This window comes from Panicum hallii, chromosome 4 (assembly GCF_002211085.1).
Source record: "Panicum hallii strain FIL2 chromosome 4, PHallii_v3.1, whole genome shotgun sequence".
In the NCBI taxonomy this organism is placed as follows: domain Eukaryota; kingdom Viridiplantae; phylum Streptophyta; class Magnoliopsida; order Poales; family Poaceae; genus Panicum; species Panicum hallii.
In genome coordinates this window covers 44,935,968-44,960,124 of record NC_038045.1, presented here as the reverse complement: position 1 = coordinate 44,960,124, position 24,157 = coordinate 44,935,968, and the positions used below count along the sequence as shown (strand labels likewise).

The 24,157-nt window shown below is 42.0% G+C and overlaps 4 protein-coding genes across 6 annotated transcripts; 3 read left to right on the top strand and 1 right to left on the bottom strand.

The window, feature by feature from the left end:
- The first annotated feature begins 1,657 nt into the window (after positions 1-1,657).
- On the top strand, positions 1,658-7,120 carry LOC112889433. Of its 2 annotated transcripts, XR_003228101.1 has the most exons (8): positions 1,658-2,049; positions 3,448-3,505; positions 4,041-4,121; positions 4,266-4,301; positions 4,933-5,172; positions 5,253-5,391; positions 5,929-6,492; positions 6,864-7,120. XR_003228101.1 is itself a non-coding variant. In XM_025956059.1 (7 exons), the coding sequence occupies exons 1-7, from the start codon at positions 1,865-1,867 to the stop codon at positions 6,408-6,410; spliced, it is 1,221 nt and encodes a 406-aa protein (XP_025811844.1). In that variant the 5' UTR covers positions 1,658-1,864; the 3' UTR covers positions 6,411-6,735. The 2 variants fall into 2 exon arrangements, 1 of the variants encoding a protein (XP_025811844.1); XM_025956059.1 differs by lacking the exon at positions 6,864-7,120 and having other exon boundaries at positions 5,929-6,735.
- Positions 7,121-10,615: 3,495 nt separating this feature from the next.
- On the top strand, positions 10,616-11,245 carry LOC112889199 (calcium-binding protein CML38-like). Its single transcript, XM_025955703.1, has one exon. The coding sequence runs from the start codon at positions 10,740-10,742 to the stop codon at positions 11,031-11,033; it is 294 nt and encodes a 97-aa protein (XP_025811488.1). The 5' UTR covers positions 10,616-10,739; the 3' UTR covers positions 11,034-11,245.
- LOC112889200 (calcium-binding protein CML38-like) lies at positions 10,651-13,843 on the top strand. 2 transcript variants are annotated; one of them, XM_025955704.1, is made up of 2 exons: positions 10,651-10,753; positions 13,309-13,843. In XM_025955704.1, exons 1-2 carry the CDS (start codon positions 10,740-10,742, stop codon positions 13,586-13,588), a joined length of 294 nt encoding a protein of 97 aa, XP_025811489.1. In that variant the 5' UTR covers positions 10,651-10,739; the 3' UTR covers positions 13,589-13,843. The 2 variants fall into 2 exon arrangements, with proteins under 2 accessions (XP_025811489.1, XP_025811490.1); XM_025955705.1 differs by lacking the exon at positions 10,651-10,753 and having other exon boundaries at positions 13,280-13,843.
- Positions 13,844-14,175: 332 nt separating this feature from the next.
- LOC112889198 (trafficking protein particle complex II-specific subunit 130 homolog) lies at positions 14,176-23,996 on the bottom strand. Its single transcript, XM_025955702.1, has 21 exons — positions 23,690-23,996; positions 22,823-23,052; positions 22,503-22,684; positions 22,085-22,268; positions 21,866-21,956; positions 21,168-21,328; positions 20,649-20,738; positions 20,366-20,527; positions 19,777-19,838; positions 19,515-19,605; positions 18,775-18,926; positions 18,448-18,664; positions 17,771-18,316; positions 17,131-17,343; positions 16,572-16,938; positions 16,403-16,493; positions 16,240-16,324; positions 15,313-15,496; positions 14,946-15,226; positions 14,680-14,770; positions 14,176-14,556 (listed from the first exon to the last, which is right to left on the bottom strand). Exons 1-21 carry the CDS (start codon positions 23,751-23,753, stop codon positions 14,378-14,380), a joined length of 3,723 nt encoding a protein of 1,240 aa, XP_025811487.1. The 5' UTR covers positions 23,754-23,996; the 3' UTR covers positions 14,176-14,377.
- Between the last annotated feature and the right edge of the window lie 161 nt (positions 23,997-24,157).

The window sequence follows — 24,157 nt, the reverse complement described above, 5'->3', positions numbered from 1 at the left end:
TCAGGGCTCAGGCGATTAAACACGAGTAAGTAGGTTTAAAACTTGTAGTACACTCGCCAAGAAGAAAAAACGCTTTTAGTACAGGGAAAGGTACGTGAAGCTAGCGTTTCCCTCAGGCCTCAGGAGTTCAGAGAGCCACGTGCAGGGCGCAGCGCGAGAAGCCGAAAACGAAAGAGAAACAACGCGACGAGCTGCGGAGATAAGCCTCAGGGAGCGTGCCGAACTTCAGATGCTCTGCCAGGCACTTCCTTCCTATACATGCCCCCAGGTCGTTGTACCTCGCAAACAGACGAATGCTAGAGGAACTCCGAGTTGGCACGCACGGGCCCTCCCCCGAGTGCTCTGTAGAACAACCAACCGTGCCCCCGAACCCGAAGCGTAAAAAGCTGAAGGCGACGCGTACACTGTCGGCGTCACCGGCCTCAGATCGCTAACCAAACGGCAATGGTTGCACAGGTGACACTGAGCTCAGGCCGTTCTGTTTCGAGCTGGTGTCAGCAATGGATCCAGGACCTGTGTATGAACGGGTTTCTGGCGTGAGCCTTGCGGTGCGATCTCGAACCACGTACGGCACGACATTTTTTGCTTAAACTTTTTTTTATGTGTCTGCACGGTGTATTAGGCCAGTCTCAGTACGAGTGTCGGGGGAGTTTTATAACATGCCACATAGGCAAATAATTTATAAAAAAAGAAGAATAGAGTTTTACGACGATGAAACTTGGTATACATAGTTACCAAGAGTTATGAAATTAGATGAAACTCCATTAAGAGAATTTGAGTTTCATTAATACACATTTATCAACAATTAAATGTGATAGTTTATCTATAAAACTGTGTAATGAAGCTGTGCATTAAGGGAATAGTTTTATTCTAGTATCAACTCAAGCTGACATAGCCGTGTTGGTAACTGTACACGTACGTGCGAGGACTGAGCTATTAATGTTCGTACCCCGTCGCTTGAATTGTTAAGCATACCGGGACACGTGTGGCATTTGCTTCCCGGCTTACGCCTAAAGGATTGGCGTGAATTCAGAAGCAAGCACGCACCGCATGGGCAGGAGCTGAATAATGGCGTCGCGAATGCGTGTGGAATTTTCCCGGAGCTGACGCGCGACCAGCTCTGGTCGATACCTCGCACGAAGAACGGACCACGAGATACTTGGATATGGTCCGCCATGCATCTGCACGTGCGGTCACGGTAACAGCTTCGGAGTAGGGTTCGAGGTTTATAAGAACGCCAAGTTGGAGAGGTGGCAAGTCCATCTATGTTAGCATGTAGCAATTTCGTCCCCTTGCTCTCGGTTTTCTGCGTGGACTTGGATTTCGCCGTGGTTACCTTGCACCAACTCTTTGGATTTTTCTTCTGAAAGAAGCCATCGATAGTTTCCAGGTTGCACAAAATCAAAGAAAATTTTACACACATTCATCTTCTCGAGGAATAAAATCAACCAGCTGTAGAAAAGGTAAACGGTCAAACTTGGCTGAATCGTATCCACGTGACGGGGCACCGTTACGTGCTTGTGTTTATCCCCTATGTTTATCCTAAGCCCCCCCGCGGGTTAGCGTTGACCACCGGGCACTCGAATTTTCCCCTCGCATGGCGCACAAGCAAACCTCCGAAAAGCCGATCGATATCAATCCCACCGAGTAAAAGCAGACACGGAAAAATAAAAATCGGCGACGAACCAGACGCCGAAGCGAGCAAGCGACCCACCCCGTTCCCATCCCCGTCTCCTCCTCCCCCTCTCCAACCTCCCCTCCATCGCCACCAGAAGGGGAGTGGGGACAGCGCAGACCCTTGCTCCGATTCCCCTCTCCTCGGCGGAAGTAGCAGAGCGGGCGCTGCGGCGGGCGGGCGGAGGCCATGTGGCCCGGCTGCGGCGGGCGGTTCTACTGGGCGCCGGGATCGGCGCCGCGGGGGCAGGCGAGGGGCGTCGCGGTGGTCTTCGCGTGGGTGTGGAGCGACGAGGCGCAGCTGCGGCCGTTCGTCGAGCTCTACGCCTCGCTCGGGTGGCGCTGCCTCGTCTGCCACCCCGACCTCGTCGCGCTGTGAGTGCCGCCGCTCCCCCTCTCGCGCGCACTTCCTTCGCTTCCGCTAGTGGGTTCGATGCGGCCGCGCCGTGACTCGTTTGGACTTGCGGAGGCGCCCTGTTGTAAGCTCTATAGCATCTGTCGTGGGCTGTCCGTGCGGTTATATCTGCGCTTAGGTCTGATTTCAGAGATCGCTTGCTAGTTTGTGTCCGCTGAATTCGTGAGGCAGGACGATTCAGGTTTAGCCGCTTGTGATAAATTGCGGGGAGCGGATTGGCTGGGCATGGCACCTACTTGAGCTGTGTTCGAGTTTGGTCACTCCCTTCTGAATGGTTCATCACTGGATGTTCATTATCCTAGTATTAGGGTGGATGTATCTGTGCAATTTCTACTCTATCATGGCTTGTATAGGATTCATGTATGTTAGTTAGATTTCCTGTTTGGAGTTCTATTAGGCTAGGATGTTTTAGTTAGGTTAGTGATATAGGATGGTAAAATGCTTTGATTCTGGTAACTAGGGGTTCGTTTGGAAGCTGGTCCCAAACGTCCAAGCCAAAGAGTCAGCTGCGGCCAAACTTTGGCGGCCGATTCGGCCGCCCACGATTTGGCCGTCCAGGGGCATGAAAATGTACTACAGGAGTCGGGCCGAACCAAATTGGGGCCATCAGCCAAACACAGCTGTTGCCCACAGTCAAAGGCCAAATTTTGGCCGGGCTACTTGGGGCCAGCATCCAAACGCCTCCTAGGTAGCTTCAAGGTTGGTGTTTTAGTTAGGTTAGTGATTATGCGATGGTAAAATGCTTTGATTGTGCTAACTAGATAGCTTCAAGAGTTCAAGGTTGGCATAATTGTCGGGGACCATTTTTAAGAAGTAAAGCGATTTACATCCATACAGAATTTATCTTTCCTTTGGTTAAGTTTTAGGTTTTTGTTGAGCTTCAGCCAAGTCCTTAGTAGTGATTCAACGTGTTCCTTATGCATCTTTCATCTTATCCTTTGACAATATATGTCTGGATTTAATATGTAGTGAATCCATCCGAATGTTTTGTTGCTTGAACAACGTGCAGCTGGAAGCTTTGTAGTTTTTTTAGCCAGTTTAAACACAGGGGAACAAGTTTTATTGAAGAGCGCTAGCATGCTAATTGTCAAATCTGATAAGCATTGAAGTTACTGAGACTATATTTGCATCATTTTGTTCACTAGCAGTGCTGGACAATTATTCATCAGGGCCTTTTTTAGCAATAATACATTGGATAGGGCGCTTTTTCATGTCTTAGTAAAGTTGCTTTCTTTGCACCTTACTTCTAGTCTTAATACATACATGTTGGAGTGTAATATTTCAGTGGGGTTGTGTGCACGTTTGGGTCCCTTTATAAATCTGGTTATGGTACTGTACTAATTCCTTTCTTCTTCCAGATATCTCTCTGAGAAAGCAACATCACTGGCAACTGGTGTCATTAATGAGCTGGTTAAGGTAAGTGTTTTTTTCTCTTCCTTATCATTGTGCTCACAAATACCACGCTATACATGAAGTGGACAAATGTCTGTTCTAGTGTGAAGTCACTGCATATTTTTTGGGTTTTTTAGCCAGTAACAGTAGTGCACTATGCCTTTTTCTGCATTCACACTGTTGTGTTATGCACTTGGCAATGCCTCTTTTAACTCCTAGTTGTAATTTGACTCAACTATTGCTTACACAGAAAATTTTCTAGGTGCCGAAACCCCTAGAATGTAAACTTGTTATAATTTACATGTATGATTCTTATCTTATTATGTTACATTGCTTTGTACTACCCTTCAATGCTTCTGTCTCTGGCTCTAGGTGACCTTACCGCTGACTGAGAACTGAGCTGCTTGCATGTTTTCTTTGATATACTTCTGATATTGCTGGAAGATTGTTTAAGTTATTGGGAAACGGGAGTCCTGAATTCATAAAATCCTCATTCTGCTTGATTGCTTTTCCACTAGGTAATTTTTCCCCAAAATAACGTGGAATACTGGTGTTTCAGGAACTGAAAGTGAAGCCTTTGCCAACTGTTCTTGCTTCCTTTTCTGGTGGCTCTAAGGGATGCATGTACAAGGTTATTCAGGTGCATGCGTTATAGCTAAACATTTTAATGGTTTGATTGTAACCGCTGTTTTCAAATACAATCATTCGACACCATCTGTCCTTTTTAGGAAACCGAAAAATCGTTTCTGACCGTTGAATTGACTGAACTTCTTGGACCTTTCAGTTACTAGATGGAAGATGCGAAGGAGATGCAACCACGGTATGCTATGCCTTTATTCTCCTTTCCTTGAATTCTACATGCATTTATTAAGGAATGAATCAATCACAGCCTGTGATTGATTCATTCCTTAATAACATTTCTATCAATTACAAGTACGCAAGGATATTGGAAGCTGTGAAGAAATTGTACTTGAATTGCTTTCAAGACTTGTGTGGAAACTAATGTGTGTCAACTGTCATATGGATTAGGTACTGCTAGGTGATATTTTATTCCAGTTGTGTGTTGTGGCAGTTTATCATTTGTTTGAATATGTTGAATGCTTGATTCATCCTTCATCAGTTATACTGATACCCTTCCATAAATGATCTCTCTATACCTTGTGGTTTGTGTCTTCAACTTGTATGTACTGTTGTGTTCATGATTTGTGTCAGCATTAAGTATCGATTTTGCACCATCATCGTTGTATTTCTCAGTTTTCATCGTGAACCTGTCTTGAGATAAAATATTCAGTCTGTATGTTTGACTCGTCGTTTCAGTTTAAAATAGTTTCATTTATATCTAATATACGTGTGGTTCAACATTTTGTGGACACTAGCTGTTTGGATTTTGGGCCACTGCTCAGGATTCTTGGCTAAAAAGAGTTTCTTGGCATAAAATTTTCATGGTGCAGAAGGACTACCGGTTAGTGAGAAACTGCATCTGCGGGCAAATTTATGACTCTAGCCCAGTAGATTTTACCAGCGATGTGGGCACCCAGTTTCTCCAAAAGCCTGCTGTTGGAGATTCATCTCAGTCATCTATATTACATTCCTGGATGGCAAAGGCTCTGGCATCTGGCATGGATACTCTCTTCCCAAGCAGAATTGAGGCTCAGCGTGCAGAGTACTGGCACACACTATACTCATCAGCAGTAAGTTAGGTTTTATCTGTGATATTTGGCATATACCATTTTCAGCATCCATATGATATTCTTGTTTACTGTCTATGCAGGGATTGGGTCCTGTTCTTATATTTTGCTCAGAAGATGATAATCTCGCTCCAAGCCATGTTATATGTGGTTTTGCGAGGCGTCTGATTGAACTAGGCACAGATGTTAAACTTATGAAATGGAGTGATTCCCAACATGTTGGTATGTTTTTGTCTCATCTCCACTGTTGTCGATAAAGAGCTCAGGATACAAGTATGTTATTTGTAACTTGAAATTTGAACCAATGCAGCTTCTTCCAGAACCTGTCATTATTCCCACATATTATATCCTCAGTACATCTAATTGAGACAAATACAAGTCCCATATTTACCACATGCATGAACAATTAACACTTGAACTTAATAATTTATTTATACTCAATTTTGTTATAATGTCGACTTCAACCATATGTCCACAGACCTGGATTGGGGAGGTTATCGATACGAGAATGGTAGAGGAGAATGAATGATTCCTTACTAATTTCTTGGGACACACAGAATATTTAATATGGAAGTTTACTCATAGATGTCACGGAAAGGGAAAATGGGAGGGAGATTTGCATGCATGCCCTGTGGCTTTACACATTAATGGTTGCATTATAATCCTAGGGCGCAACATTGTAAATCATCTGAGGTCAACTCGGAGCCTCAACTTCTCTGCTGTGAGACATATCAAATTGCTTTTCCTGATTACTTGCAGGTCATTACAATTCACATGAAGCTGAATACAGGACAGCTGTAAATGATATGCTGAACAAAGCTCTCATTACCTTCTGCCACCGAAGCCAGCTGTATGACTCAAATATGGCCGGTGATAAGGAATACAAGATAGCGCACTCAGTCTGCAGTCTACACAATGCGGCAGCCAATTCAAATGAGAGCTTAAGAAGGGTTGCTAACAGTCCTAGTGATCACTTCTTCCTGCCAAGTTCGAAGAATCATGATGAATCTAGCGAATCAGGTTCTCTGATTGAGGAGCAGAGGCGCCAATTGTCCCATCCACCCAGCATGGAGCCTAAAGGAGTCCTTGGCCAGATCCTGTTTGATGTTTGTGTTCCAAAGAATGTTGAAGGATGGGACATCAAGCCGACAGTATTCCCAAATGGAAGGCCAACATTTGCTTCAGCCAGGCAACTTGGTCCTTTCAATCCCATCAAGTACTTCAGACGTTCAAGACTATAGTTTGTTGCAGGAGTTGAGAATTTTGTGTATATAACGGAGGCAAGGTGTGTCTAATGATAACTCTGAGCAAGATTTCACCTATGTAAGTTTCCCTTGAATTGTTTCTATTTTGCTTTTGCACCACTTGGTGAGAGGAATGTACATATGCTTTGTATATCATATGAGTATGTATTAGAAATGAGATCGTGGACATAGGTTCTAGGTGGGTTGTAAGGTGCATACTAACAGTGCATAGCGAAGGGAATGCATTATTACGCCCTTGTAGTTTCCTCTTTAGTTTTCGTGTTCATCAAATCTAATTATCTGAAAATATTTTTCTCCTTCATTTTACCAACCATAGTTGCTGTTAGCTTCTTACTTCTTTTTTTTTTTCGCTTTGTGCCTTTGGATTGTTTCTTTGACCACTGCTTTCTGTCTAGTGCTGTTACTGACTATTTCTGTTTCGCCTCATAGATATTGCTATCTGAGTAACAATCCAAAGATGCCTGTGAAGACGTTTGTATGCCTGCGTTCGCTTTTTTACTGTTGAAAAAACTACCAGTGTTTGGATACTTTCTGAAGCTCCTTCCTCACCCGTTTCCTCAAATTATTGGATTTGCATGGGACTAAATGCTTGTTCAATTGATAGAGATGGGTCATCTAGCACACGTGCCCACCTTGAACTCGAACCCAAACATCCACATTTTCTTACAAGCTGGATCTGTTATATCTTTTATCCCTTCCAAAAATGTGTGCATGGGCATTCCTTAACAATTCAGACCTAGTACTACTCTTTAGAGTTTATGGACCGTGTTATGGTCTATGGAAGGGAAAAGTCTAATTTACACTCTCGAATTATTGTAAAAGTCCGATTTTCAACCTTTAAATACAAAACTGAAACCGGAAAAGATAGACCATTCAACTGTCAAAACAGGACCGGAAAAGATAGACCATTCAACTGTCAAAATCGGGCAAATTTGGTTCTTAGAGTGGTTTCGAAGGTGGTTTTGTATTTTTTAAATTTTTCTAAAAAATTCTAATTAGATCTAAAAAATCAAAACTAATTCATTTTGAATCAGAAAAATATGAAATTAGTACCAAAATTTTTGTAAAGATGTAACCTATCTATTATTGTTCTATTTGAATCTTATTTATTAAAAATAATAGGCATAACTATAATCAATCAAATACTATGAATATAAAAAAATTGGATAATAACAAACAAGTATAGTGCCAATAGATAGGTTATATTTTTAGAAAATTTTTTGATACCCATTTTATATATTTTTGATTTAAAATGAATTACTTATAAATTTTTTAGTTTAAATTTGAATATTTTTAATTTTTACAAAATGGAAAACAACCTTCGAAACCACTCAAAGATCCAAATTTTCCCGGTTTCAACAGTTGGATGGCCTCTTGAAGGTTGAAAAACAGACTTTTACGATAATTCGAGAGTGTAAATCAGATTTTTTTCCTCAATGGAATGATCTCCCAGGGAAGTTTTATTGCAATGCTCGCGAAGTAATGGTAGCACAATTTTTTTTGGACATCTGAAGCATCCAAATGAGGAACGGCAGTCGTCATGCTTAGGTCTATCTGGTGGGAGCCCAAGGGAATTTCTAGAAATAGCTTGCAGAGTTGCAGACGCATCAACCAATGCATCTCTGTAGTCTGTGCTCGCTTTTTCCTCCATATCCTTTTGTCAAAGTTGTCTTGTACTGATGTTGCGAAGCCGTAAGACGATATCGAGAATCATATCTACTTTTGAAAATGTAAAATTCTCCAGGAGCATTCACCTTGATCCGGCCTTGCGGGGACGGGAAGCTGGATCTAAACTTTTTGGACTTCGGTGATTTCAAGCTTCTTGTTGGATGTTCCCCGAAGAAAAATAAAGCGAAAATAGTTTTGCTTTATTTTCAGCATGTTCCAATTTCCTGGACAGATGGAATACGAACTTCTGGGCTGGCCAGCGTTGGCAGCACATTGGCATGGGTGCTCTTTGCCTCTTCCTGAAATCTGAACCATCAGTCATCAGACGTTTTCAGACCACGTTTCTGTAGTCTGTACTCGGTCAGACAGTCACAAAGTGAACTCCTGACGCGTCCATATTTCGACGGTGACAGATGGAGATACAGTAACATGTACTACTGCTGTACATTTTACTGCATGTGTTTAACATTGTGCCGCTACCCAGGTAGAGAACCTGTTGATGTGCTCTACAAGCATAAACAACTGACACTTGCGGAACAGATTGTTCGAGTCCACGAATGCCTGCGAAAGCCTGCCAGAAGAATCTGATTCCCCATTAATCAATGATTTTTGCCGCGTCTTTGGAACAAAGAATCTTGGAGTTCAGAGGCTTTTATAGGATCAATTCCGGAGCTTTTCTTAAACAATCTCCATCCCTTTTCCCAAAATACAGTAATTTTTTTTTGTCGTGGGCGCACGTACACGGTACACCAGTGAATATTTTGTGGAAGCACGGAAAGGAAAAGCAGAGGTCCATCAGAGAGCTAGGTGTAGATCACGATAAGCATTATCATTACTCAGGGGAAATCTGATGGCCAAATGGGCACTGAAGATTGCACCCATTGGCGGACGGAAAGGATATCTTAGTCAGTCAATCCAAACTGTCACTTACAGTTTTTTGAATATATAAAATCAAAGGAATATATTAATACAATTTTATACGAAAACAATATATAGTCTCATGTAATAATATTTCTCTAAAAAAATACAACTGAAGATGATCACATACATGTGCCCGTCAGAAACTAGAACTAGACTAGACTAGAAATTTCCAGCAGCGAAGGAAAAGCGTGAAACAATGTCATGTTGCGACTCGACATGTTAGAAGGAGCATCTTGCCACACTTTTACAAGTCATTGACAAGTGGGATTAAAATAACAGCAGAAGAATCTTGCCACAACTGTGGCTGCACACCAAACAGGTACCTAAGTTGGTCAAACCTGCCCAACTTTAGGCGTGGCAGACAGTGGCAAGTTAGGTAGGAAACCAAACAGCCCCTTAGGTGCCAGAGCTGCTACAATTGCTTTAGCAGGAAGGGGAGCCTACTATTTTTATCTAATAATAGTGAACGCATACTGTCATTGACTAGATTGATAGATCTTAAGATTGATGAAATTATCGTAGGTGTTATAGTCGATGAACACACGGTTTACCAATGAAAGAATAATTAAACGTGGGTGGGTGTTAACATGCTGAAAGTTTTAATACGTGAATATGCAATACATTCCACGGTCACATCTATTTTCTAGCTTGTTGCTATGTGCTGTCTGGTCCGTTTCTGAGATCGCGTCTATGTTAGGTGGTCATGACAGAATTCGTCTCCAAGCACAGCTGACAATCCGTGAGGGCATACAAGTTTGCATGATCTATCACTTTCTGAAGACCTTTGGCCCATCATCAGCTCATGGCTACCGGATGTACAGGTAGTGCTTTGTACCTAGCTGATTTTGGCCATCCGATCCGAAAACTGTGTGCTTGCACTTTGCCAAAAATTAAGATGCACCTGCTTTGCTAATAGCTGGATGTGAACCAAACAACCTCAGAGTAGTGTAGTACTTGCTACAATTTTATCCAGTATATTTGGATTCTCGAAGTTTGATCGTTCAACCTCTTTGCCGCTTCCATTTCGATAATATGATGGTACGGCATGTATCCTACCCTAAACAATGCATGATACGTATGGTGTGCAGAAGAACGCAGCAACTTTTAAGCTGCACCAAGGATTATTCCCTTTGAAAAATAAAGCCCAAATTAAAGGCAAGCTAGCAGCATCAACCAGTAGTATAGCCACTACTGGTCGCTCCATCATTTTCTCAAATTCACCTAAGAAATATCAAGCTGCCTAATTAGATCACTCTCAATGCATAATGCATATTTTCATTGCACAGTTATTAAAACTGAAAATTTAATTACCGAGCCGGATAAGTGTCATGAGAATGAAATTTCTCTCTAATCTCCTTAAACTTTTTCTTTTTTCTCATAATGGTCCTATCATGTTAGAAAATTTGCTGGTGTCGTATAAAATTTAATGTCCATAAAATTTTTATAAAACCTCTACTGAGACTGGCTTTAATGTCCAACACGGCCAGCCAAACGCGTGCGTCCGTGGAAAACGTGCGGTAACCACGCCGTAAAAACCCTAGCGCGTCGTGCACGGCCTCCTGACCCGGGTATATATAGGAACCCTGCAACGCTTCTTGCTATATCCTCACCACTTCACTCATCAGTCGCCTTCTTCCTCACTCACCAAACCCAGCCAAGCGAATTAAGCTGCGGTGATAGCTAGGCAAGCGGCGGCCGGCGTGAGGGATCGGATCCATGGCGTTCATGCGGTACCGCGCGCTGCCGCAGGGGGAGCCGACGGTGGAGGAGTTCCGGGCGTGGCTGGCGCAGTTCGACGCCGACCGCGACGGCCGGATCAGCCGGGATGAGCTGCAGCAGGCGCTGCGGAGCCTCAACGTGTGGTTCGCGTGGTGGAAGGCGAGGGACGGGGTGCGCGCCGCAGACGCCAACGGCGACGGCGGCGTGGCCGGGGACGACGAGGTCGCCCGGCTCTTCGCCTTCGCGCAGAGGCACCTCAATGTCAAGATCACCCAACTCGGGTACTACTGAGCGCTGACCTCAGGCGACGGCGATCGGCGGCGACGTGAGTGTACTTGTGTGGATGGATGTTGTTACTTCTTTATTTGTTTCTTTTTCTTGGACCCTGGTGGATGCCTTGTTCAATTGTTATAAATGGTGTACGGATCTTTTTGCTTTTGGCAAATGTTTTGTGTGGTAACCGTGTTGACACGATTGTACACTTGTATGTACTCGTTTTTCCAGCTTCCAGCATCAGAACTTTGGTGAGAGGAATGGTTACAATGCAAACATGCATGTGGCATGCCTCTGCCGTGTTCTCGTATGTTTATCCAAGCGTTCCAGCTGTGGGGATTGGTGTCCTGAAAAAAGATCACTGACTATAGATTCGATAACGATATAAGCACGGGGTTAAACACTTAATCAACATCTGGAAAGCACAGACTGAAGCAATATTAAGCATACATATTCTAATGATTTTTACATTTAAATAGTTGAGGATAATTGTAGAAAGTTTTAAAGGAGGGGCCATATTGCCTTTGGTCTCCAAGAAGCTTCACACGTGTATGTAATCGACAGAAACCTCATCCGTAGTAGCTCCTAACTCTCATCGATCCATACCGGTTTTTGAACCGGCACTACGAAAGCGGCACAGATAACAACCGAGTATAAAACCGTGATGGCGCTGATCACTTGCTGGCATGGACACTACATCCATACTAGCGCTAATTATCGGTCAGTATAAATATTAATATATCCCTATGGTGCTAATTCTTAAGGATTGCATAATTATTCCTGACAGAAAAAAAATGCAGAAATTTACACTACAATTCACTTTACATTCACAGGTCATCTCAAGTTTACCGCTACGTCATTGCCACATCGCACTACAATTTATCATTCACAAGTTAATTCAACTATACAAGGTAGAAACGGTTTATGCCTCGATTCATCAAGGTGATTCCTATCTTGAATATATGCAAAGAAGGGTTCCTAATCAAGTAGAAGCGCTCACAACAATGATCAAAAATCATCAAACAAAAGAGCTGCTACTTGTAGAGGAACCCTATTATACAAAGGAACCTGGTACTCATCTTTATGCAAATATAATTAAAAGAATACTTTGAAATCAAAGGTTATAGTTGTGCCTAGAAGGATAGCCTAGAGCACAAGGAACATCATCAATCTCATTGCCAAATATAACTTCAAACATAAAAACGCACAATTTCACCAAATTGATCAAACCTTAACTGAAGTAGAAGAAAAAAAAACGTCTCAATTATCTGACTAAGATATATAAGAATGAATGTACCCAATTTGTGGAGGCTCTTATTAATTAAGGCGATCATTTGTGGCTTAACTCAGAACAAGAACCCATCAGCTCGGCACAACGCACCATGCATGCATGTCCTTTGTTGCACTAACCTTTGTACTTATCATTGGTTGCCATTTTTTCAATGAAAGATAATAGATGCTGATCTTTGCATAGCATACATGTACTAACACTCTCCCATATGAATGTACTCAGGCACAATTCTATATATATGTCGGAAAAAATAAGACCATTTATTAGATATTGAGATTAACAAGGGTCGCCACAAGGTAGTTGTCGATAGCAGACATATACCACCTATCACTAAAAGAATAATTAGCACAATATGACGATATGTGCTTAGCTGGAGACTTGAACCAAAGTGAGCCGATTTCACTACAAGAAACATAGCGAAACAAACTCTGTTATACTCAACACAGACGCTCTTTTGCCGAAAAGTCGTTCCCCTGCTTTGCGAAGCTGGATCTAAACCAAATGACCTTGGTGTACTTGCTACAATCTTATCAAATTCAGTGGATTCTTGGAATTTGATCGTTCAACCGCTTTGCTGCTTCATTTCTAGTGGCTTTGCAGAATGCCGCTACAGTACCAATTATTCCCCATGAGAAAAGCCGAAAAGGTAATAAGCTAGTAAAATCTAAAAGCACTCTAGCCAGAAGCCACTAGCGATCGATCCCATATTTTTCATTTTCACATAACGATCTACGCGATGTTCAACACGGCCAGCCGAACTCCGTGGAAAACGTGCACTCGTGCAGTAGCAACCCAGCCGTAGTAAAAAAGTAAGAAACCCAGGTGCATCTCCTGGACTACCGGTACGGTATAAATTGTAACCGTGCACATCTGCTTGCTGCTCATCACTTCACTAGCTCATCTTCACTCACCAAAGCCAAGCAAAGCAGCTGAGCTTTACGTAGCCAATCGTGAAGCCAAGCGGCGGCCGGCGAGAGGGATCGGATCCATGGCGTTCATGAGGTACCGCGCGCTGCCGCAGGGGGAGCCGACGGTGGAGGAGTTCCGGGCGTGGCTGGCGCAGTTCGACGCCGACCGCGACGGCCGGATCAGCCGGGAGGAGCTCCAGCACGCGCTGCGGAGCCTCAACGTGTGGTTCGCGTGGTGGAAGGCGCGGGGCGGGGTGCGCGCCGCCGACGCCAACGGCGACGGCGGCGTGGCCGGGGACGACGAGGTCGCCCGGCTCTTCGCCTTCGCGCAGAGGCACCTCCACGCCAAGATCGCCCAGCTCGGGTTCTACTGAATGTGCACCGATGATCCGTGAGACGATCGTATCGTCGATGTGATCGAGTCTGTACTTGTGACTACTCCTATATTGTAAGTGTGTGAATGAATTTGGTGTTTGTTACTGCTTGTGCTTTTGCAGTATTTTACAACACAATACTATTCAGTACAACATCTGGGCTGGTATAAGTCCATCAAGTCTGAATAAAGACATGATAAAAAGATCTACGGTGTGCAGAACAAAGTCCATCAAGTCCGGATAAAAACATCTCGACGAAGCGAACAATCGTATATGCTGGACTCTAACCCTTGATTGGTTTGTGACGAGGTGTAGACCGATGCATGATGGAGAGACTCCTGAATTAGAAGAATATCCCTCCCCAAGCAGGCAAGCAGAACAATCGCGTTGGCAATTTCTCTGAAGCTGAACATGCGTCTGTGCCTGCTGAGTACTATGTAGTAGAGTTAGCTACCTTTTCTGTAGGTGCTAGTTCAGAGTCTTTACAACCTGAGTAGCCACTGGCGATTTGCCTCGTGGACCTGTTTAATGGAGCTCCTTTCCATCTATGCCACTAGGAACAATTATCTATCCGTAACCACACAATCTGCAGAATAAATCAGTCTCACGAATTTCGCAGGATCCAGGAGAACCCAAGCAATCCGACTAACCAGTGAATAATGTACAGTCGTACGTGTGGTCACGGCACAAGAAAATTTACAAGAGACTCGTTCCAGCGAAACGTCTGCAGAAAGGAGATCTCGCCCAAAACGGGCACTCTACAGCTCATGTAAGCGAAAAAATTGGCAGTCACACCGCCGGTATACAGTAGGAGGTGCTGAGGGCCGGAGGGAGGACGCACACCAGGTGGGGCCCTGCCGGGTTGCAGCTGATGTTCACCTCGCCCACCTCCGGCAGGCCCAGCTGCGGTGGGTGGACATACCCGGACACCAGCGGGATGCATGTCACCGTGATTTCCATCCTCGAACCTGTGAACAAGAGTGTGGTGTGAAGAATGGTGTTCTTATTTAGAAATTCGAGTTGAAAGTCGGCATTCTTCGTGCAACAGAGTGCTGGACATGGATTGAAACATCTGGTATCATGGTTCAGACCTTGCTCGTTTGACAATGATACATGACCACATTTCCTCCCGGCCACCATCCAGTTCTGCGGGTTTGCGTCAACCTGATAAAGTATTTCGTCCTGCCACACAGTCCAAGTTTAGTTGTAAAGAAAGCTGTGTATATGATTTTTATACTTAAAGCTTACTTATCAACTGCATAAACACTATGGCACGCTGCAACAGGATAATTGACATTATAGGACAGGTAGTACAACAGAGGTGCAAAGTTGAGCAAATAATGTTCTGCAGACTTACGCCAGATATGGTTGCATCCTCCGGGCTTTTCAGTCTTTCAACTCTCCATCTCATATTAACTAACTGCCCAACCCTGAGGCAATCGGTAGAAAATGGAAGGAATCCAACTGCTAGACATGGATCCAGGACAGGTCGCTTCAGTCTGAGTGCAATCTTGAACAAGAGCTCTTCAGAATCACCAGGTTGGACAGGAACTGGAGAATGTGCTCCAGTTGTTCTTTCACCAGATATTCCATACTTGATATTCAGCATGCTGTCTGCATTTTCAACCTCATCCAGATCTGAAAAACATGAAGTCCAAAAGTCAGTACACAGAAAATTGTTCTCCTAAGGGACTTCATCTTTCCTGCAAGTTTATAAGACTTACCTTTTGTGCCACTTAACCGTATTATGAATAGAATTCCAGCTCTGGAAGAAGGAGCAATAACCAGAGGGAATAAACTTGATGCTGGTCGGCCATCTCCCTTGCCCAAGTGCTCAAATCCAGATTGAAGATCTAACTGTACATCCTTTACATGCAGAGTGGCCTTCACTTCAGAGCGCAGTATGACCTAAAAAGGCATAAAAATACTCAGATAAAAAAACTCAAAAATATTGATAATTAGCACTTGAACGTGCATGAATATACAGTATTTGTCATTGCCAGGATTTCTGCTGCTAACAAAATTGAGACATATTATGGTGCCTTTTTTTAACAAGGTCATCAAAAGGCAATATAATTCACATGTCTAACAAACCAACTTATGATGCTACCACAGAAAGACATTATTGTAATATGCTTCAACAATTTTTCAAAAAATGCATAATATCTTTGACAGGAATATATCTTTTTGGCAACAGAACAAACGTGGGAGTTTTGATCAAGTCATTGAGCAAGAAATTTCTGGCCATTCCTCTCATGAATTTAAAAGCTGAAGATATATACTTTGAAGAAGAATGTGTCCCTGATACCTATGCAAGTGGCAAGCCAAGTTGAAGTTAAAATACACTTTTTCAGGCCCCTAAGATGACTACTCCTTACATGCTTTAAACTAACATGTCAGTGTACATGTAATCACTCATGGTTTCCTGTACATGCGCGTCATTAACCATAGTTGCCACAGTACCAGAGACCCACAGGAACCACAAAGCCTGGGCAAAAACCTAGGCAATTAGAAGAAGTTTTATGAAAACTAATGCCGTAGAAAGACCCACAACAATGCCAAACCCATCGAAGAATGCATAATTTTACATGTTCGCAGAGACTCAAATACATATGTCACACACACATGTGCTAGACAGAAGAAAACTGTACCTGTAGAAGTAGGGTTCCATCATTGCACTTGTCTACAACACGTGTGCTTACATGGAATGGGTTAGTGAAATGTACTGCAATGGTCCTGAAATCACAATGGTTAAACTTATTGACTTGCCATATTTAAAAAGCAATGCATTAGAATTGAGAAGAGAAGAGCTACCTTTCGAATACTTGATTATGGAAAACTCCAAATTCAAGCTTGAGAGCAATCATTCTCATCCCATCAACTATGCTCTGCTTCTGAGGAGATGCTGAAAAAAGTAGATGGAAAGAAAGGTCAACTGACTTCATAACCATCATAATGAATTTATCACTTGTTACGTACAAACCTGGGGATTCTCCTCTAGCAATAGTATCATCAATAGCACGAACAGGAAACCAAACAAGAGTAGTTACATCACTAGCCCAATCTGGAAGTTTTATCTTCCCATTTTCAATTGGGATCTTTTCAACCTTTCCAGCTTCAGCAGAGCTATTAGCAGAACTAGCATGCTCCATATCACCTCTGTAATTTTCTATTTCAATCATCTGAGACTCTTCTATTTTCAGTTCAGCACCAGCATCTATATGCAATATGCCACCTCTTAAAGAATAGTCTATTGGCTTGACGATTAATCCAATCCATTGGAGTTCATTCATGAGCAATGCAGAGGACACAGCAGGGGTAATATCAACTAAAGCCCTTGGTTTTCTCACCTGCAATGGGAGAGTTGGAGTAATGAGAACAAGGCTGTCTTACAAACCATTCGAGGATTACAAGAAAATCATGTATTAGATGCCCTGCTTTTGTTTTGAAAAGACACCTAGTATCTCCTAGTGGCAGTTTAATGATATGAATCAAGGAGATCAAGGGTTTATAAAATACTTCAGCTCATTTTAGTGTGTCACCTTCAAAACAGGTCTTGTTGGCTTCTCAAAGCTCATGAATTCATCGGTTTCCACTGGACCATCTTGAGAAAATCCATGTGATCTGAATGACAGCTTGCCAATGTGTCCAGTAAGAGCACCCAACACATAGGAACCAGGCTTTTGAGGTGGAATATCAAAAGAGATGGTATTTCTACCTGGTTTGAGAACATGAGAATCTGAACTCTTTATTGCCTGCATGACATGTCAATATTAACCCATTAGGTGACTGAAGAATAGTTTATGACTAGAGTTTGCATGTATTTTATAGCGCTCTCTTCAATCCCCGATACAACTCTATTACAACATCAACATGGTTTCCAATAGGACACTTTTTGACTAACAATATATATGAAAATGCATTATTTAAAAAAAGATTCACAAATTACGAAAGTATGTTTTAAGTAACATCAACCTTATCTTGTCAGTCTTTACGATCCTTTCTAGCTATTATGGTCAATAACAACAATCTTAAATGGACTTACATTTTAGGTAGTAATAGTTTTGATTTCTGAAAGCCATCATGCAAGAATGAAACAAACTTGGAAACTGTACATCCATAACATGGATAACTCAGTATACCACAAAGTAAACGAGGTAGCGATCAGTAATATGGTATTACCTTGATACCTTCATCTGCACTAGACCAAGCTGACAATCTTAAACTGAGAGACTCCAGTGTGATGTCATCCGGGAAGCCACTCCAAACTGCTACAGATAGTGTACCAGGATCTCCATCACATAATTCTAGTGGTGGACCAGCATTTCCAGCAAATGTAATTAGCGATGAGACATCAAGTGGCACAAGATGCTTCATTTCACTGTGAGCAAGTCGAACGACTTCTGACTGAAAAGCTTGCCTCTCTTTAGATGAAAATAAGGTGCTGTCCAGAGAAAGTAACTTTACACAGGACGCCAAGTAACCAGCTTCATCATTAAGAATCTTCTGGCATTCTGCAAGATCAGGAAGAACATCTGCCAACAGCTCTTCCCAGCCTTCTGCAGAATAGAGAGCACAAACTTTCTCATAGGACTTCACAGCCAGGTCATAATTTCCATGTTTAAAGAACAGAGCTGCAATTTCTCCATCAAGCACAACTCCATGTCTTTTCCACCAGGAGCGGTGATAATTGTCAGCTGCACCTTTGGTAAGCTCCATATATCTTTTCTGTAACACCAAAAAAGAAATTGAATCATTACCTCTAAATCAATTAGTTCAAGAAGAGTGAAGCATTACAATGAACCTTTTTAACATATAATGGGTGTCTGAATCTATCATGATGAGAATGAATACACTACCTCAAATTCTTCTACTGATGAAAATGATGTCATAAAATCAGGATCTGATATCGTCTGTTTCAGAGCATGTTCGGCGGCAACATGAATTTCCGACAACCTCATGGGCCGATCAACTGGCAGAGAAGTTTCCGACATCGCTGGACCTGACATTGTTCTTGCCATGAAGTTAGAAGCAGATCTGTTGGGAGAAAGTTTTGAATTGGCATCTAAACCTGAACTGCCCAGACAAAAATATACAAAAGTGTATAAGTAAATAATAATCACAATCCAATGTCTTTTACTCTGAAGATAAATGCACAACAAAAGGGGTGAAACGTTAGCTCTTACCCATCAGCTGAATCATATAGCTCAGACAGATTTCCAACAGAAAGAAAAGCTCTGCGCCTATTAGCCTCACGTAGAAGTAAAGAAGGTTCTAGTGGCAGAGGTTTCCTGTAAATGTTGAAGAGCTTTTCTCTTGATTTTGATTGAAGAATCATCTGCATAAGGAAAAGGTACCACAACTTTAAGATACAGAGGATAGTAAAAAATGGATTCAAAAAATTACTCGGAAATATGAGTCAGTATACGACTTTGAATTATCAAATTCAAGTATTTGCACTTCTTAAAATTATACAATCCACTGCACCCCATATTTTTATTAGATATAGAAAATTTCAGCAACAGCTTTGTGGTTTACTGTTCGATGCTCATCACCATTACCAGTATCACAGATATCCAGATTCTTTTTCCTTCTTCTCATCAAACATACAGTTATATTTTCTTTCATTTGTGAGACGTGATCTAACAGAGTTTCCATGCGCGCCAAAATACACACTGACAAATATAAGTGGTCCAAGCCGTACATGCTGGAACGGTGCCGATAAGGCAATGATTAACACGGAATAGCAGTCAAATGGGAGTAATTTGTATACAGAGAGGAAAACAAAGTTTAGTGACCTACTTCCATCATACTGATGTTATCAGTTGAGAAGGATATGGGGCAACTAGATAGAACAGGAGGCACATTTGACTTTTCATGCAACATAATTAGAAACAAAAGAAAAGCAAAGCTGAAAAATAATTACCTTCTCCTTTTCCATTACTTCTGCCGATGAGTCAGGTGGAATTGAAGGCCATGTAGCTGGCTTTGGCCATGGTAGCATGCTTAAAGATGCACTGTGAACATTTTAAAAATGACAGTTTGAATGCAAGATTGTATTGAATAACTAAAATGCTGCATCTGCAAGCTCTACTAAGACTTTAAAAGAAGAGGATTGCAGTCTAGTAATTTAATTGTCCAATGGAAAGGTGGATTTGGTAAATGAAATATAGGTATTGATCTTATACCTGTTGACTGGACTCTTTTCTATCTCAACCCCATAACCAATCAAGTAAGCAAGCCTCATAAACTGTGACATCCATGAAGAGTGACATGTAAGCAGAAAATTTTGTATGTTGTAAACAAATTAGGGAAACATGATCTAAAAGGTAAGCAAGAACTCAACGGCACACTAGAATTCCATTGTACAAAGAATCTAATAACAGTTGGGTTTTTACATGTCTTGAATGCATGATTGAAGAGTGACATGTAAGCAAACAGTGCTGTATGTCATAAACAGATTTGGGGAACATAATCCAAAAGGAATGCAAAAAGAACTTGCTAGCACATTTGAACTCATTGTGCAAACAAGCCAAATAAACTACTGCATAAAGCTGGCAAAGAATAAGCCGTAATAAGTACAGGAGTATTGACAATGTTCATTAAAGCCTACATGCCTAGAACGAGCGTAAAGCTCAAAAACAAACTATCAAACAATACATACAAATTTTAGAATTCCTCAATTACAGACATGAAAACAGAACACTCAAAAGTCAAGACAGAATAACAATATGCCAGACAAATCAATAGTCGGATAACAGAAGTACAACAGCTTGCCTTAATACGGCAGAGAGAATAAAGGTCACCCTGAAGACGATGGAATTCTTTCTCTGAGTCAACAGAAACAGCCCCACCATCATAATGTGAAGTTGTAGACTTTATCAAACCCAAACATGCAGTTATCACCCATACTTCACGGAAGCAAAATGGAAGAGAATTCTGAAGGGGAAAGGGAAAGCATAATCAGGGTTAAATAAACAAGCACTTCACAGTGGCAATAGTCTTCCCAGCACATATAACAGTCTGTAGACGAGGAAAACAGTAAACCACAGTTACATACTTCATGCAAGGCAAGTGTCTTGGAAAAGCCAACAACAAAAGCATGGCCTCTGGCAGCAACCTCAACTGGACGAGACAATTTAAACAATAGCTGCACAAAAAGGTGAAATCAAAATAAATGATAAAGGCGATGTATGATTTTCTTCTGGCCTAATAATCACCAATAAGAAACTAAAGCAAAAGTGACTCTAGTATGAAATTGGTACTTCTAAATAGCATGATACATCTAAGCATAATGACACTCTTTGACATGAAAATTTGACAGCTTGTAATGGACCATTTGAAAAAAATTATATCAGTTGTTTCGTACTCAACCCCTGATTGTAAAGATCTTGCTCACATGCAACAAAAAAAGAAAAAGAAGAAACATGATAGGCTGAGATGCTTACACAGAAACCATTTCAATACAGCAAACTAGCAACAAAACCAAAAGAATGCTTGTAAACATATTGCTATAAGATGTTTGCCACTATATCTATATTGCAAATTACAGCAATTGAATAATCCCCTATGTACAAACCTTAGCCTGGCAAGCAAATATGTACTGTCTAAACTCAAATTCTCTGAATACATCATCCTGAACAATTTGGGTCAGTGCTTTGAATCCTGGATTTAGCAGTGCAGCCTGATCATCACCAGTATCTAATCCTCCAAATTCTCGATGTTTCCCTGGAGAGGTCACTGCATTCATGGGAAGAAGGTTATATCTATACTAAATAAGCAAATGAAAATGTCAACCAATATAAGTGATATTGCATTAGAAATTCTAAAGTATCATTCCATATATATAGTTATTTTGGCAGGAATGTGATAAGCTCTAGTGCCATAACAGTTCTAAAGTGAGAGAAGTAACAGATAATAAATAATCAGTGGCATATCTGCAGAAACAACACGAAAATTTCACAGATAGATACACAGGTTCATAGGTTGCTAGCAGTACACCGATCAACGATCAGAAGCTATAATCAATATTCTTTATTGTTAACATAAAATTTGCCTAGTCTCAAATATGGACCATAAGTGAGGACTCTTATGTATGCTGCAGGTAAGAATGCATGTCATGCTGACTTCAACTTTCATCTCTCTTGAAATAATTCTATACTCAAACCTGGGTGGTAGTTTTAAACCAAGTCTTTTGTGAATTCGATGCAAAAATAACTAGTTATAAAACTCAAAACAGAATGCAGGGTTATTGTCAGATAAAAATTAGGGATAAACCTGATTCTGAGTAGCATAGTTCAAGTTCATCATATTCACGGAGTGAATCTTCATGGAGATTACTCATCTCAAACATGAACGCCAAGCTTTCCTGAACATACGAGCAATTCAAGTATAAACAAAACCACACTGACAAAAAGCAAAACGGTAGATAAAACCCAGAGTCCCTGAAACATGCGGTAACAGTTGGCAAACATCACCACGGCTGCATTGGTTTACCTTCAGAATGAAGAAGTTGCAGAAGTTCCATATCGGAGTAAACCGCTGCTCACTTAACCTCCGGATTTCCTCTTCATAAAATTGAACCCGCCTGTCTAATGTGTTTCTGATGCAGTCCACCATTTTAGAGTCGAAATCATCCCAGAATTCCGCATCGGGTCCATGGAGATCAAATTTGCAGCATCTATATCATAAACAAGAATATTTTACACTGTCAATAACTCAATATTGTTTGTAATACAGATAATGTTTAACCCACTAGTCCTAGAGGGTTCGAAAGTGGAAACATCCTCGTAAAAACAACTTTAATGCAATATAATAGAATAAAAGCTTGATTTGAAACAACTGGAGAACAGAAAATATGTGCATTCTCTGTACAAATGTTACCAGAACTATCATGGACAAGTGTTAATAATACCTTTCTCTTTTTTTAGTGTTGAAATCAGCCTCAAGCCTAGCATATACTTTCTTTGCCATCTTAGTTGCTTGATCATTGCTAGGATGGGCCTTGGACACAAACACAATAAACCATTCGCGTTCATCATTTTGCACAATTAATTTGAGGCGAGGCTTAAGAATGGTCTTGAATTCATCAAGATCCTGCACATTTTTATAAATGAAGGAATAGCAAAAGTCATCCACATGGTACATTTCACATTTGATAGTATTGTTGCTTAAGAGAAGAATCAAAACAAGCAGCATGCAATAGGGAGGGGGAAATTTTCCATAGGAAAGTACCTCACAAGTGACAAGAACAACAGTAGCATATGGTTCCCGGAACCAGAACAAGTATTGTTCTTGTGGAAATCGACTCCGCAACCTTGAATCAGTTGTTTGTATAAACTCAGCTGGTAGATTATCAACAAAAACAGGATTCCTCGCCTTGTTGTTTAGACAGGCCTTTTTCACTGGCACACGCTGCTCAAAACTCTCCTTGACATTGAGCCACAAGTCGCTCACATCCTCAACTGCCAGAAAAGGTAGTCTGCCGTATGAGAAGGAATGTCTATACATATATAAACTTGAATTCACTTTTCATTAGATGCGCAGCTGTGATCCTACAAACGGCTACACCTAGAGGGTGTTTGCCCATCCTTCACTACACACGTATGCGCAGGTTGCAGTGTAGCAAGGGTGACTTATGTGTGCTCCTATCTACCATAGAACCTATGCCCCCTGAATGAATTTACATTGAGTAGGAGCAGGAACAACAACGTTGTTTGGATGAAGTTATATGAGTTGGCTGGTCGCAATATTCCAAGTCATGATCTGGAGTCTATGAAAATTAAGGTTATGGGAAATTACGGAAGATTTGAGATCTCTCCACATTGTTCTCAAGCTTAAACACTCTAAATCTCACTAGACAGTCAGATGCAACCAGCAGCAAGCTAAACCCAACCATGACTCCTACTAAGCCATATAGCTACAGCAGACGCAAAACCTCAATCCAGCTCGAGTCGCCGCCCGATCGCGCGGTTCCGAGCTGCCCAGATCGCGCCCCGCCGCGACTCGTGAGGTCGCGGCAGTGCGCGACTGGCACAGTCCAGATCTGAGGGGGCTAGAATTAAGGGTTAGAATACAGAGGGGACGCGAGACGGACGGTACCGGCGATGACGATGCGGTCGGAGGAGGACTTGATTGTCTGGAACTGCGCGAGGTAGTTCGCCATGGCCGCCGCCGGAGTATGGGCGTGTGAGATCTCGGGGGAATACAGCTTCCACGCAGTCCCTACTGCTCCATTAAGCGCTCTCCGCCGACGGGGAGGCCGCCGGAGACGAGGGTCCGGCTGGGCGCGGGCTCACGAGAATGCGAGATGCAGAGGGGCGCGGGGGCGGGGGTAAGCAGTGAGGACTTAGGACAAAAGAAAGGGTTAAACGGGTGTTCAATTTAATCGGAATTCTGTAACATGGTGTGGTTTCGCCCCAAAGATCAATATATATGTAACATGGTTCTATACTTCTATCAGGAGGCTTATTTTTTTTTAGCCTGGACTCTTTACGGCTATAGGTACAGTATCTGGACACATCTGCAAATATATATACTTACATTCCATATATATATAGATGCACAACT

Bases quoted from the DNA above. Each gene is read 5' to 3' on its own strand.
- LOC112889433 (XM_025956059.1), top strand. From the start codon at position 1,865: ATGTGGCCCGGCTGCGGCGGGCGGTTCTACTGGGCGCCGGGATCGGCG. The intron at 4,122-4,265 runs GTGCATGCGTTA...TGGACCTTTCAG, and splicing joins GCATGTACAAGGTTATTCAG to TTACTAGATGGAAGATGCGA. The intron at 4,302-4,932 runs GTATGCTATGCC...TTCATGGTGCAG, and splicing joins GCGAAGGAGATGCAACCACG to AAGGACTACCGGTTAGTGAG.
- LOC112889199 (XM_025955703.1), top strand. From the start codon at position 10,740: ATGGCGTTCATGCGGTACCGCGCGCTGCCGCAGGGGGAGCCGACGGTG.
- LOC112889198 (XM_025955702.1), bottom strand. From the start codon at position 23,753: ATGGCGAACTACCTCGCGCAGTTCCAGACAATCAAGTCCTCCTCCGAC. The intron at 22,685-22,822 runs GTACTTTCCTAT...AAAAATGTGCAG, and splicing joins TTGTTCTTGTCACTTGTGAG to GATCTTGATGAATTCAAGAC. The intron at 18,317-18,447 runs GTAGTGTATTCA...TTGGTGTTACAG, and splicing joins CATCAGTAGAAGAATTTGAG to AAAAGATATATGGAGCTTAC.